This window comes from Panthera onca, chromosome B3, assembly GCF_046562875.1.
Source record: "Panthera onca isolate mPanOnc1 chromosome B3, mPanOnc1 haplotype 2, whole genome shotgun sequence".
Classification (NCBI taxonomy): Eukaryota; Metazoa; Chordata; class Mammalia; order Carnivora; family Felidae; genus Panthera; species Panthera onca.
This window is the reverse complement of record NC_138344.1, coordinates 29,454,952-29,469,297: the sequence shown is the minus strand read 5'-3', so window position 1 is coordinate 29,469,297 and position 14,346 is coordinate 29,454,952. Positions and strand designations below refer to the sequence as shown.

The 14,346-nt window shown below is 35.9% G+C and overlaps 1 protein-coding gene across 3 annotated transcripts in view; it reads left to right on the top strand.

Annotated features, from left to right (window-relative positions):
• The window catches only part of SCAPER (S-phase cyclin A associated protein in the ER), a 522,888-nt gene that overhangs the window by 257,830 nt on the left and 250,712 nt on the right, over window positions 1–14,346 (top strand). For all 3 annotated transcript variants that reach the window (XM_060617955.3, XM_060617952.3, XM_060617953.3), the window contains one exon: window positions 9,745–9,871. In XM_060617955.3, coding sequence (XP_060473938.1) covers window positions 9,745–9,871 — 127 coding nt within the window. The remainder of the gene's footprint in view (window positions 1–9,744; window positions 9,872–14,346) is intronic.

The window sequence follows — 14,346 nt, the reverse complement described above, 5'->3', positions numbered from 1 at the left end:
TAACTTGGTTTAAGGTTATGCAACAACATAGCCAAGCTACAAAATTAATGCTTTCCTTTCTGATGATCAGTTAGAAAACATCAATATCATTTACAATAGCAATAAAAAATAAACTAAGAATAAACTTGACAAGAAATATGAAGTCTCTATAAAAATTAAAAACCTTAAAATCCTAACAAAGGGTATAAAAGAAGACTTGTATAAATGGAAAAACAAATTACACTCTTGGATAGAAGATATGGTATAGTAAAATAACAACCGTTTTAAAAAAGAATCATTTTAAAGAACATACGGAAAAATAAATGAAAATTTCTAGAAAAAAAATTTTAAGGGATTAGTGAGGTAGGACTGCACTTACAGATATCTAAGTATTTGTTAAAATATTTTTGCACTGGGGCATTAATAAAAATTCAAATTTATGGAAGAGAGTTTTAAAAACAGTCTAGAAATAGATTAAAATATTTGAGCAAATTTAATATATGATGGTGAGATAATGTTTACAAAGATAGCCACAAGCTGAGCCATTCCTGGGGGCATGCCCCTGTGCAATATAATATAACTTTGCCACTATTGCATCAAGTGGTGGACTCTATTTCCTTTCCTCTTGAATTTATTCTGGACTTTTGACTTGTTTTTGACCTACAGACGACTACAGAAGCACTATGTGATTTCCAAGACTTGGCCTCGGAAGTCTTAAGCCTTCTCTTTCAACCTCACTTTCTTGCTCCCCTGTGATTGCCGTGTAGGGAAGCCTGGGTCAGCCCCCCGCCCTCCCGCCTTGAGGATGAGAGCTCACTTGGTCATGGTGATAATCCTTTTAATATGTAGTTGAATTCATTTTGCTTGTTCTCTTGAGGATTGTTGAATCAGTGTTCATAGGAGATATTAAAATTTATCAAGCCTCTGCTTGTGTTACATTTGCTTATATCCCATTGACCAAAGCAAGTCATCTCACCAAGTCCAGGGTCATTGTAGGAGGAGAGTGTACAAGTCATGGATAGCAGGGTGTAATTCGGGAGGACCTTTTATGTAAACAGTCTACTTCAGAACTTTCTCTGGATTCTCCTCTTACTTGACTGGCCACTCTTTTTCAGTATCTTTTGCTCGGTTCTTACTTGTCTCCTTGACCTCCAACATTAGCATGCCTATGTCTTGAGCATTCAAATACAGAATTATTCCCTTGGTAATCTTACTCAGTTTTATGACTGTAAACGTTTAGTCACTGATGGATTTTAAATTTAGGACTCCAACCCAGCCCTCTCCCCAGGACTCCAGGCTCATATATCCAACTTCCTATTTAGTATTTCCACTTGGATGTCTGTTTATTCAGTTGGACCCCTCAAGTGAACGTGTACAAAATTAAACTCTTGAAATTTGCTCCCAAACTTTACCCCTCATATTTTTGCTCGTTTTAGGAAATGGCAAGTCCATCCTTTAAGTTGAGACTAAAATCTTTAGAGTCATCTTCTTTCTCCTCACACTTCATTTTCAGTCCATCAACAAATTCTGTTGGCTCTGTCTTTAAAATATATTCAGAATCTGACCACTTTTCATTACCTTCATAGTAACTACTCTGATTTAACCTACCATTATCTCTCATCTGGATTAATTTAATAGCCTCCTAATTAGTCTTCTACTGCTTCTGCTTTTCCTTACTACAGTCTGTTGACTACTGGGCAGCCAGGACGTTTGTTTAAATTATAAGCCTAGAAAAAATAGCAGTAGCAATAGAAGCATAATTTTTCAGTATCTCCAGATCTTCACATAGAAACCAGGCAAGTAGTTAAGAAAACCAAAAACCCATGGCAGTGTTTAACAACAAACCACCTTACCAGATACCTCCATGAAATCCAAAAAACAAGTAAATCCAAACAGCCTTAGGTACTGCATGTTATTGACATCAGTGTGAAAGAAAGCAAAAAGAAGCAACTGGAATAACAGATGTAAGGAAAGAAGAAGAACCCCAAAATAACTAAGGTTTTCACTGCAAAGTACAGGGAACCAATTTGAAAAAAAACCACTTGAACCTCATTTTCAAGTAAGTTCCTCTGGGAGGGCTCATGTGAACAATGTTGTCTTGGCTCTTGCATATCAATAATTTTATGCCTTCAAAAATTAGTTTTTCCAATTGCAAAATTATTGACCCACATTTTTTTTCTTGAGGATCTTCAATCTTAAAAAATGAACTTTATCTAATCAAAATTGTTAGACTTCAACATAATGACTGTGGTGAACCTGATATAGTTTCTTATAGAACTAAGACTGATGGCCAGAAGAAGAATATTACATAGTAACTGTATCTCATAATTTTATAACATAACTAAGAAAAGTATCAGTGAATATGAGGAGAACGAATGCTAATAAATTAAATGTTCTCTAATTATATTGGTAATGATACCAGTAATGTTATTCTGAGTCTGTTCTGCATATAATGTGGGATAAAGTAAAAGATATTATGCAAACTAAAATTCTCTCATCCCCTGTGTTCCTGAGAAGTTGAGTCCTGAGTTTACAAGAAAGGAGAAAGGAGATAAATGTAATATAGAAGAGATGAGGTAAAACCCCTGTAGGACTGAATTTGAATTAAATGAATTTATGAGGTATTTTATCTTTCAGAAAGTGTTATGTGTATTTGTGTGTATACATATTTGTATATGTATGTGCATATGTATACATGTATATATATGAATGTATGTGTATATGCACACATTTATTTCCTAGCTCTGCCCATTAAAGAGACCTAGAAACAATGACCATCATAGTGGCAGTGAGCTCACTGATTTGGGACTTGAAATATCATTTCTCACGAAAAGAAGCAAGAACTTCTTAGAAAAATGCCTAATTCTAGATCTAAATGCCCTGTCATACTAGATGGCAAGGAGGCTATCAAAAACTTCTAGCATTTTGTCAAAGGACTCAGTAGCCAACTTAAGAGCTTTATACTGGACAAAGAAGATAATTTGAGCTTCCAACAGGATAATTATTATAACTGATTTAATTTGGTAACCAAATAGTAGATGAAGTGTCTTCTTATTAAAATATTCTAGCCAATAAGTGAAAATGACTCTTTCTCTCTTCCTCTGGTTACCCCTCCCTTTCCAGAAAAATTTAGTCTGAAGTCATTAGATGAGAGAATACCAAGCAGCCATCTGCAGTGTTGAGATGGCTGGAGACAACAGTGGCACAGTGGGGGATGTAAGAGCCTGAGGAGGCTGAGGTGGATGTTTGTGCAGGGGCATGAGGAGTGGCCATATGTGGAAGCTCAGAGCCCCAGCAGAATGAAGGGAGCTTCCATGTGAGGTGGGGCATCATGGCCTGGTGTGGTGAGTCAGAGCAGAATGAGGAGGGCATCTCTATGGAAAAGCATCCTGGTATAGTCTGTTAGAGCCCACGTGAAGAGGGAAGCCTGACAAAGGCTGTTGAAACAAGCAAGGGTGAGAGAGCACAAAAACCCAGAGTGGGGAGTCAGAGCCCAAGCTGGGACATAATAGCATACATACAGAAACAAAGATGGGTGATATGTTACATGTAGGGGAATTGGTCAAATAAATAAATATATTAAGGATGATGAAAGGCAGATTGCTCACTACTGGAGAAGAGTTAAAAATATATCCAGGAAGAATAGAAAGACCATGTAGTGAATTGGAATTATAGGTATCAGTTTTAATTTGTATTTTCCAATATATAGAGATAGAAATATAGATGTAACTGTGTTGATTTATTCATATATATATATAATATGATAATATGTATATATGACATATATAATATATGTAATAGTAATATATAATAATATATATATGTATGTGTATGTGTATATAATATATATTATATATTATATATATATTATATATATTATATTATATTATATTATATTATATTATATTATATTATATTATATATTATATACACATTTCCTAGCTCTTTCCACTGAGAGTCAGGGCCTTGAAACAGCAACACCCCAATAGCATTGAGCACATCAAGTATACTCATGTAATGTGAAGGCAAGGTGGTTTCTCAAAAGGGGAAGTGGGTTCTTTTTTCTACAAGAAGGGATGCTGGCGGGCAAAAATGAAAGATACCCAATGTAAGAGGTAACATGTACACTGATTTTTGTCATCTGATCTAGGTATTTCTTAAGATCTTACATTTAAACATATAGGCTTCACCATATTATTTAAAAATAGAAGGGGAACCAATAGCCCTAAAACTGTTAAGGTGTTTATGTCTTCTTGTCCATCACACTAACGAGCAATATTTCTTCCTAAAGTGGACCCAGTCTCCTTTCTTACATTTTTACAAATCATCCCAGTGATCTAATGAACCCTCCCCAAAACTTTACTGTGACAAAAGTTAGGGCTTCTTACAGAAATACATTTACATTTCACATTTACCGGTGACATATATGAACTTAGAGTTGTTGTGGGAATTTAAGTTTTGAGAAGAAAGTACTTGACCTTACAAAATTCCTCACAAAGCCCTTTATCAGACAGATAATTCTCATGTTCTAGGCTGGGAGGTACAGCGCCTCTACTTTTTCTTCCCATGCTAGAAGAATTTTCTGCCAGAAGTAACTCAAATAACAATTTCTGTGTTAAAAACTGGATCCTCTAAACAGCTTCTGTTCTTCCCCTGTAGGGAAAATATAACTTTCAGGGCCTGAGTCCCGACAGTCTATAATTATTCATAGTATGAATCAAAATCTGATGCTTTTTTTTGAAAGGGGCTATATTATTTGTGGTACTTCTGTGGAGGCAGGGAATAAAACAGAGGTTTATCTCATGTTACCAAAGCATCCCCTTGATTTGGCATTCTTCCTTGAAGGGTAGGTTCATATGAATCCCAGATTTGATTTACCTCAGGGTGAAATACAAGCCTCTTGTATTCTGTGAATTAAAATGATCCTTGTGCCTCCCTAAGTACCCCTGATTTTCAGTGGAATGTGAGCATTCTTGGTAAGAATACTGCTAGATTCATATGCATCCATGGCTATGGCTGGATATTTAGTTACATGGTGTGCAGGCTTTATTCAGCCAAAAGCTGAAGTGGCTACTTATCTGTCACACAATAAACTTCATTGCCAATATTCCTCAACATGATAAGGTCAGTAACTTTAATCGGATGGGACTCCAGCCCATATTCGATTAAAAGGGAAAAGAAGTATGTTGTTCTTATTCTGTGTCTGTGTTTTTTATATTCCCTTTTTCCTTGTGTTAGATTGAGACCTTCTGTCAATGAATAGTAATAATAGTTGATCATTTATTGAATGTCTCCTTTACTCCTGAATGGTGTTAAGTACATTATTTGTCTCTGATCTTCAAAAGCTCTGAAAGGAAAGAAAAGGAGAGATATATAAGATATATATATATAGATATATATATAGATATATATCTATATATATATATATGTGTGTGTGTGTGTGTGTGTGTGTGTTATATATATACAACACACACACACACACACACACACATATAAAATCTCCACTTTTAAGGTGAAGAAATTGAGATTCAGAGTAGTTAAGTAATTGTCCCAGAGTTTATACATGTGGTATGTACTGGAGCCAGAAATCAAGCATAGGTATGTCTGATATTAGAGTTTATATTCATTCTTTTGACTTATCAAAGTAAACTTCGTATGGATAGCTTAGATTTATTTATTTTTATTAATTTATTTTTATTTATTTTTTGGCAATGTGTGTGTGTGTGTGTGTGTGTGTGTATATATAAAATTTATTGTCAAATTGGTTTCCATACAACACCCAGTGCTCATACCAACAGGTGCCCTCCTCAATGCCCATCACCCACTTTCCCTTTCCCCCACACCCCAAAACCCTCAGTTTGTTCTCTGTCTTTAAGAATCTCTTATGATTTGCCTCCTTCCCTCTCTGTAACTCCCCCCTGCCCCGACCCCGCCCCAGTCTTCTGTTAAGTTTCTCGGGATCCACATAAGAGTGAAAACATATGGTATCTGTCTTTCTCTGCCTGACTTACTTCACTTAGCATAATACTCTCCAGTTCCATCCATGTTGCTACAAATGGCCATATTTCATTCTTTCTCATTGCCAAGTAGTATTCCATTGTATATATAAACCACATCTTCTTTATCCATTTTTCAGTTGATGGACATTTAGGCTTTTTCCATACTTTGGCTATTGTTGAAAGTGCTGCTATAAACATTGGGGTACAAGTGCCCTTATGAATCAGCATTCCTGTATCTCTTGGGTAAATTCCTAGCGGTGCTATTGCTGGGTCATAGGGTAGATCTATTTTTAATTTTTTGAGGAAGCTCTACACTTTTCCCGAGCAGCTGTACCAGTTTGCATTCCCACCAATAGTGCAAGAGAATTCCTGTTTCTCCACATCCTCGCCAACATCTATAGTCCCCTGATTGGTTCATTTTAACCACTCTGACCTGTATGAGGTGGTATCTCAGTGTGGTTTTGATTTGTATTTCCCTGATGAGGGGTGACATGGAGCATCTTTTCATGTGCCTGTTGACCATCTGAATGTCTTCTTTAGAGAAGTGTCTATTCATGTCTTCTGCCCATTTCTTCACTGGATTGTTTTTTGGGTGTGGAGTTTGGTGAGTTCTTTATAGATTTTGGATACTAGCCCTTTATCTGATATGTCATTTGCAAGTATCTTTTCCCATTCCATAGGTTGTCTTTTAGTTTTGTTGATTGTTTCCTTTGCAGTGCAGAAGATTTTATCTTGATGAGGTCCCAATAGTTCATTTTTGCTTTCAATTCCCTTGCCTTTGGAGATGTGTCAAGAAATTGCTGCGGCTGAGGTCAGAGAGGTTTTCCTGCTTTCTCCTCTAGGGTTTGATTGTTTCCTGTCTCACATTCAGGTCCTTCATCCATTTTGAGTTTATTATTGTGAATGGTGTAAGAAAGTGGTCTAGTTTCATTCTTCTGCATGTTGCTGTCCAGTTCTCCCAGCACCATTTGTTAAAGAGACTGTTTTTTTCCATTGGATGTTCTTTCCTGCTTTGTCAAAGACTAGTTGGCCATACATTTGTGGGTCCAATTCTAGAGGCTCTGTTCTATTCCATTGGTCTATGTGTCTGTTTTTGTGCCAATACCATACTGTCTTGATTACAGCTTTGTAGTAGAGGCTAAAGTCTGGGATTGTGATGCCTTCCGCTTTGGTCGTCTTCTTCAATATTACTTTCGCTATTCAGGGTCTTTTGTAGTTCCATATGAATTTTAGGATTGCTTGTTCTAGCTTTGAGAAGAATGCTGGTGCAATTTTGATCGGGATTGCATTGAATGTGTAGATAGCTTTGGGTAGTATTGACATTTTAACAATATTTATTCTTCCAATCCATGAGCACAGAATGTTTTTCCATTTCTTTGTGTCTTCTTCAATTTCCTTTATAAGCTTTCTATAGTTTTCAGCATACAGATCTTTTACATCTTTGATTAGGTTTATCCCTAGGTATTTTATGGTTCTTGGTGCAATTGTGAATGGGATTAGTTTCTTTATTTGTCTTTCTGTTGCTTCATTATTGGTGTGTAAAATGCAACTGATTTCTGTACATTGGTTTTGTTTCCTACAACTTTGCTGAATTCATGTTGGATAGCTTAGGTTTAAACTGTAGTTCACCACTGCCTTTTTGAGCTGCATTTGCTGTTGTATTCTTTGAGAAATTTAACATTTTTACACAAATATTATTTAGGTGAAATTGTATTCTGTGGTATTATTTATTTGTGAAGAAAATTTCCTTATTTGAACTGACTAATATGGTTTGGAGACAAAAGCAGGAGATTTGAGATCACAGGCCTAACCCCACTAATACCTTTTACCAGTTGTGAGACCTTGGGAAAGTTACTGAATTTGCCTGAGCCTTGGTTTCTTCATTTTTTTCAAATGGGAATAAGACTAATGGACATTGTTTTCATAGGATTATATAAGATCATGTACATTATGTTGTAATTTATGGATATTATTAAGACTAAAGAAGAAATTTCTTCCTAGCCCATTCATCATTAAATACCTGTTGAGTGCACTTATGTAGAGATAGCACATTCAGTGCTGTTAATAAGGCAATGAATAGGTAGACACGAGCCGTCTTTCATGAAGTTAATACTATGCTTCTGTACTGTTCAGTATAATAGCTCCTAGCTATATGTGACTATTTAAATTATTAAGATTAAATGCAACTTAAAATTCAGTTCCTCAGTCTCACTAACTATACTTCTGGTGCACAAGAGCCACATTTGGCTAGCAGCCACCATATTGTACAGTCCAGATATGGGACATTCTCATCATTGCATAAAGTTCTGAATGGGAAAGGCTTGTGATGAGTGCTTTGAAGGAATAGTCAAATCAGAGAAAGTAATGTTTGAACTGAAAACCTGAGGATACATAGAAATTTTCTAGATAATGTGGAGGTGAAGGAAGCATTTCAGAAGGAATGAATGAAGAGCATTTGCAAAGACACTGAAGGAAGACGAAGAGAGTTAATTTTGATCCAGAAAGACTTCATGTACACAGAGTCTGTGTGGCAGGATTAGCCCTACATGGGCAGAATCGGTCTTCTTTGATTGTAATAGGAGAGGCAAAGGAGAGTATGGGTGAAATATAGGTAGGCTTGTAGGTTTTGTGGCAGAAAGTAAAGATTTTCTTGTTCTAGTAGTTCCATTTTCACTCTGAAATGTAAGATCTTCTTTTGAAAACAAGAGGGAGAAAGGAAAGGATGGAGTTTTGAAGAGAATGGATAATGTATGAAGCAAGACTTTATGGAGAGTGACCAGATTAGACAGATTTAGTAAGATCCTGAATGTATAGTCATAGGAAGATCAGAGATGGAAAAGGCTTGCTAGATGGTAATTATCCAGCTAAATAAATTAATACATCAAGACACTGAGAGTGGTGCCAGCCCACAGTAAGAGTTAAATATTAGTGATTATCACCACTGCTGCCATTTGACTGGTAGGAGTAACAAACAGAACAACAGAAAGGGAATGTAGCATGTTTAGCAGAAAGTAACTATAATCTTGGCCTACAGAATCTATCACAGATAAAAATGGAAGTGAGACAACAGGGGGATGATGTACAGGGGAGAAGTGGAGAGATCTGGAAGTGTTTCTGGTGAATATCTGTCAGTGGGCTACTTAAGCGAGTAAGTGGAAAGGAGAAGAGGATTGCTCAGAGTGAGGTACATGAGACAGAAGAAGTAAGGGCCACAAAGAAATACTACGCATAGTTCACTTGCAGGAATCCTACAGTCTAGGTAATGTGTTTATTTTTTGGTGAAAAGCAAATGTTGCTCTGTTGTCTAAGTAAATGACATCAGCAGTGGCAGGCAATCTCCAAATTACTTGTAAATTGGAACGTGGGAGTTTGACATTTTGAGAGTTTACAGTGCTTACAAAATAATATCCAAGCCTACCTTGAAGATATAAATCAAACTATGAAAACCTGCTGAGTTTCTTATACTCATTTTCTCTGCCATCATTGCCTCACCTTCTCCCCATCTGCAGTTCTGTTCTAGTTTCAGTGTCACACAGAAATTGATAGTAGCAATGTCCTAGCTAATCTAGATGGACAGTACTGTCCTCTAGTTCTGTTTTGTACCATGAGGACTAGGAATGGTTTTGTTTGTTCCTCCCCAAAGGTGTTCTGTGAAGCACTTTCTACTACAATAATGAAAGTAGCTTTTGTTTCAAAAGGTTTAGGAAAATGAAATATTATAGTCTAATTCATTAATGTCATTCTTCCCTTTCATTTTGTATTGAAGACTTCAGCGATTAGCCAAAGATCTTCTAAAACAACTACAAGTACAAGACAGTGGCTCATGGGCAAACAATAAGGTTTCTGCTTTAGATCGGACCCTAGGCGAGATCGCTAGAATATTGGAAAAAAAGGTATGTAACTAATCTCTGGCCTTTGGCCTTAATCTTCGTGATTCTTTCTCACTATGACAGGACATAGGATTATAAGGCTGACGCTCACTTATGCATTTCTTCTGTGTTTCCAAAAGCTGGTCAACCACTGATGGATTGTTTTTTCCTTTTGTTTCTGATTAATTTGGTATAGTTTTTAGTCATTTTAATTGAAATCCTCAACAGCAAAAACAAGTCATATTTTTCCACACACAAACAAAATAAAATAAATTTAAAAGGAATCACAGTAATAAAGATATACAATTTTATGCCAGACAATGTAAAACTTTAAATTATAAAGCTCATAAATCGCAACCAGATTTCCATAAGCACCAATTTCCTTACTGTTTCCAAAAGAAGATTTGGCAGTTTTCTTTAATGACTTAGAGTCATAAATGTTTTTGTGACAGTTAAAACATTGTTAATGATCTTTAAATGATCTTTATTATTCACTATAGAAAACTTAAAATATATCAAGAAGAAATAAACTCCCTATAATGCCCACTGTCGATATTTTATTGTATTTTCTTTTAATCTTTTTACTGGACATTTCTTACATTATTTTATCTGACTACCTGTATCATGAATATTTTCCTGTCTTTAAAAATTCATTGTAACTAAATGAACATACCATAGTTTACACAATTTATATCACTTTGGTGGTTTCTAAGTTTTCTATTTGATGTAATAGCTGTCTTTGTTTATTATCTAAATTTTTTTGTTTTTTGTTTTCTGGGTTTAATATTTATGACATTTGAGATCTACAAAAAGAATGTAGTGACAAAAATAACCCAAATATAATGAACACCTATGAACTTACCATGAAACTTAAAAACTAGACTGTTCCCAGTACCTCTGTGGTTCCCAATGCGATCCTTCCATATCCCATTCCTGTCTCTGCTTCCCCTGAAGGAAATACTGTACAGTATTAAGGCAATATCTTTTCTGTCTCTTTTTGTTTAAAAAGAAGAATATTTCTTTGTTTTTTAAGAGCTTTATTTCTTTACCAAATGAATGTTTTCCTAAGTAATATATTACTGTTTTGCTTGTATTTGAACTTTATAAAATATACTGTAGACTTCTGTCAGTTTTCAATCAAAATTACGATTCTGAGTTTTATTTAGGTTTACAATGTAGCTGTTTTTCATTCATTTTCTCTGCTGTATAGTGAGTACTTCACTGTGTTAATTATAACACAGTTTTTAAAATCTCTTTTCCTGACATGGACATTGTTTTTCAGGATTGAATTCATTCAGGGTTGAATGTGTATGGGGGTGTGTGTGTGAGAGAAAGAAAAAGAGATTAGAAACAGTGCTGCTTAGACATTCATGTATCAGAGCAAATGAGCAAGAATTTCTCCAACGTGGGGAGCCTTAGACTTTAGTCTACATCAGAATCACCTAGGACTTGTTAAAACACACCCCACCTTGGGTTTTTGACTCAGTGGGTCCCAAGAATTTGTGTTTCATAGGTAACACTGATGCTGCTGGTCCAAGGGTCATATTTTGAGAATCATTGCTCTTGTCTAGGACATATGCCTAAGGGGTGGAATTACTGGGTTTTAAGCATATGAATGTACCTTTACAAGATAGTGTTCAGCTGCATTTTGGCATCAGACAGTACAGTCCTCTGTAGGAACTAGAGCAGCAGAGCCACAAAGAGTCAGTTCTTCAGTATAACACATCCCTTTCAGAGTGTCGGAGAGTTCAGAGACTGCTAATCGTCAGACGTGTGCTAGATGGAGTGTTTGGAGGCTTGATATGCTTTAGAAAAATGTCTGTTTTTTAAATTAGCATATACTAATTATTTTTATTTTTATAAAGGGTAATTATACTTCGGACTACAGTTTACTTGAAGATACCACGTGTGCACCTTATCTCATGAATATTGTTTTAGATTGAAGTAATCACAGAATTTTTGAGGAAAAAGTAAAATGATCTATGTAAGAAAGGTATTCAGTATGAAAATCTAAGTAAAGTTATTCTGTTCACAAAGGAGCAATTTACTGGAATACTACTGATTCCTTATAATTTGGGGGAGAAAAATGTAGTCTGGCTCCCAGTCTAAATGGTCTGTGTCAGAAACCTTGCTGTAAAGCTGTCCTTAGAGTATACACTGCAGGACCACCTGAGAGTCTAAACTTACCTACAATAAGATCCTTTTGCTATTTTTATAACAAATCCTTTTTACTTAGCCAGGACAGACTCACTTTATGTGAAATTCTCTTCATAGAGTTATACTGACATTTCAGTGTAATTCAGCTGATATTTATGATTTCAGTCTAGAAATTGTAAATAACCATTCCTTTTTGTTTGGAAAACTGCCTGGAGTAACAAAATCATTAGAGCCAAAGCCAGGTACCCAGTGAAGGATTTGAAGACAGCCTAGAAGTGACAAGGGTGAGACTGGTGGAACTTGAGCAAGCACTCACTGAGGAATGGTGGGAGATGAATCTTGAGCTCTTCACCCTCCTAATTGAGATCTCAACACACTGATGCTTTCTGTTAGTGCTTTGATACAGTTTTGCTTAGATACTTTTTCTGAAGTTCTGAGAACTACATTAGAACTAAGAGGTTAACTTGTGATGTACAAAAACATTCCTGTAATGAGAGAGATCAGGAAACTGAGGAAACATGAGTATTGTAGTACTTACTCTTTGTCTCAGGTCCCTTCCAACTTTTTGGGTTCTCTGTTTCTGTTTAGAGATAAAGAGTTTGTAAGCTGTGTTGCATATGTTACAGTTTTTAACAAATTCTACCTAGTTCTGTAAAAAAAATTGGTGGTCTAGGGTACTTGTACCTATTCTACTAACAAAAACATTTAAAAATACAGGAAAAAATCAAAAGTAACTTTCTTAAAAGAATCAAATTGCTAAGAAGGAATTGAAAAATTACCAGGCCAAAGAAAAACCAAGAATTTGGGAAGTTGTATTCAGTTATAACTAAATGCCCCAAGGGGAGTTGCCAGGCTGGCAAATGTGAATTATGATTTGCAGGCCTCATGAAGTGGGGACAAAAGTAAAATCCTTAGGGCTGCCTAAGGTGTGAAATCTACTAGATTTTCTCTTAACAAAGATAGACTACCATAACCTATTCCATGATATAATCATAAACCCTCTCACCCCATCCTCTGAGACTGCAAAAGAAGTGCTTTGGTATAATGCAGAAGTTATTACTATAATCCAGCCCTGGTGTCGACTTGTAGCTCAAATTCACATCATCTGTATTATTTCAAATAGTAAAGTGAGTTTAAAGTAGTTCCAGATTGATCAGTGATGTCCCTCGGAACTTGGCAGAAGGAAATAGATGCAAATCCTCATTTGAAGAAGACACCTTTATCCTAGGCTTCAGATAATTTCTCTCAAATGACTTTATAAGAACAAGTAGCCACAGTCCAAAAAAGGGACACAAAACTAAATGAATCATTATGAGTAATAACTAGCTGAAACTTGAATTGAAAGACTTTGTAAATACCAGTTACAGATTATAAAACTATGTTTTTTTGTTTATCTTTTAAGGAAATAAAAGGCTTGAAAATATCTTCAGTTATGGACAGAGTAGGTAATTCAGAACAGTTCTCCTACTGATGCCAATTAATAAAGCTAGACAAAATGTTAACTGGAACTGAATTGCTAACAAAGTAGTGAAGAATTACTAGGCCAAGATCTAGGAACAAGGCATTTGGGGGCCGGGTACAATTAGTGATCCAAAAGAAGTGGATGAGAAACATCCATTTTAGCCCAGGGCTAAAAATGGATGGGCTAAAAATGTTGGAGTCTAGGACTATCAGTGGTAGAGACTGTGGCAAAACCCCCATATTTTGGGTTGAAATCTTAAAGGGCTGCACTAGGTGAGAGGGTAGATTGGAAGTATGCCAATCATTGCACAGACCACAGCTCAACTTCAGATCATCTGGGTAGCTGAAAAAAAGTAGTGACCTTAGATTGCTAAGACCTCCAGGTGCCTCACAGAAGTAAATGGAAAATGTACTCTGGAGGAAGATAATATCAACCTAAGTCTCAAATTATTTCATTAAATAAATTCAAATACAGTGTCTGACAGAAAAAGGTAATTAAGCACATAAAGGGGCAAAACAACATGGATAAAAATCAGTGGAAACAGACCAACAGGGGCTATACTTCCTGTGTTCACAATATAAGTATTATTTTTTAAAACATATACCACATTTTAAAGAAAATAGAAATTTAAGAACTGAACATTTTAATGTTTATTTATTTTGAGAGAGAGAGAGCATGCATGTCAGTGGGAGAGGGGCAGAGAGAGAAAAGGAGAGAGAGAATCCCAAGCAGGCTCTGTGCTATTAGCACAGAGTCTGACTCAGAGCTCATTCTCACAAATCGTGAGATCATGACCTGAGCTGAGATCAAGAGTCGGATGCTCAACTGACTGAGCCAGCCAGGTGCCCTGATTACTGAACATTTTAGTAATCAAAATTAA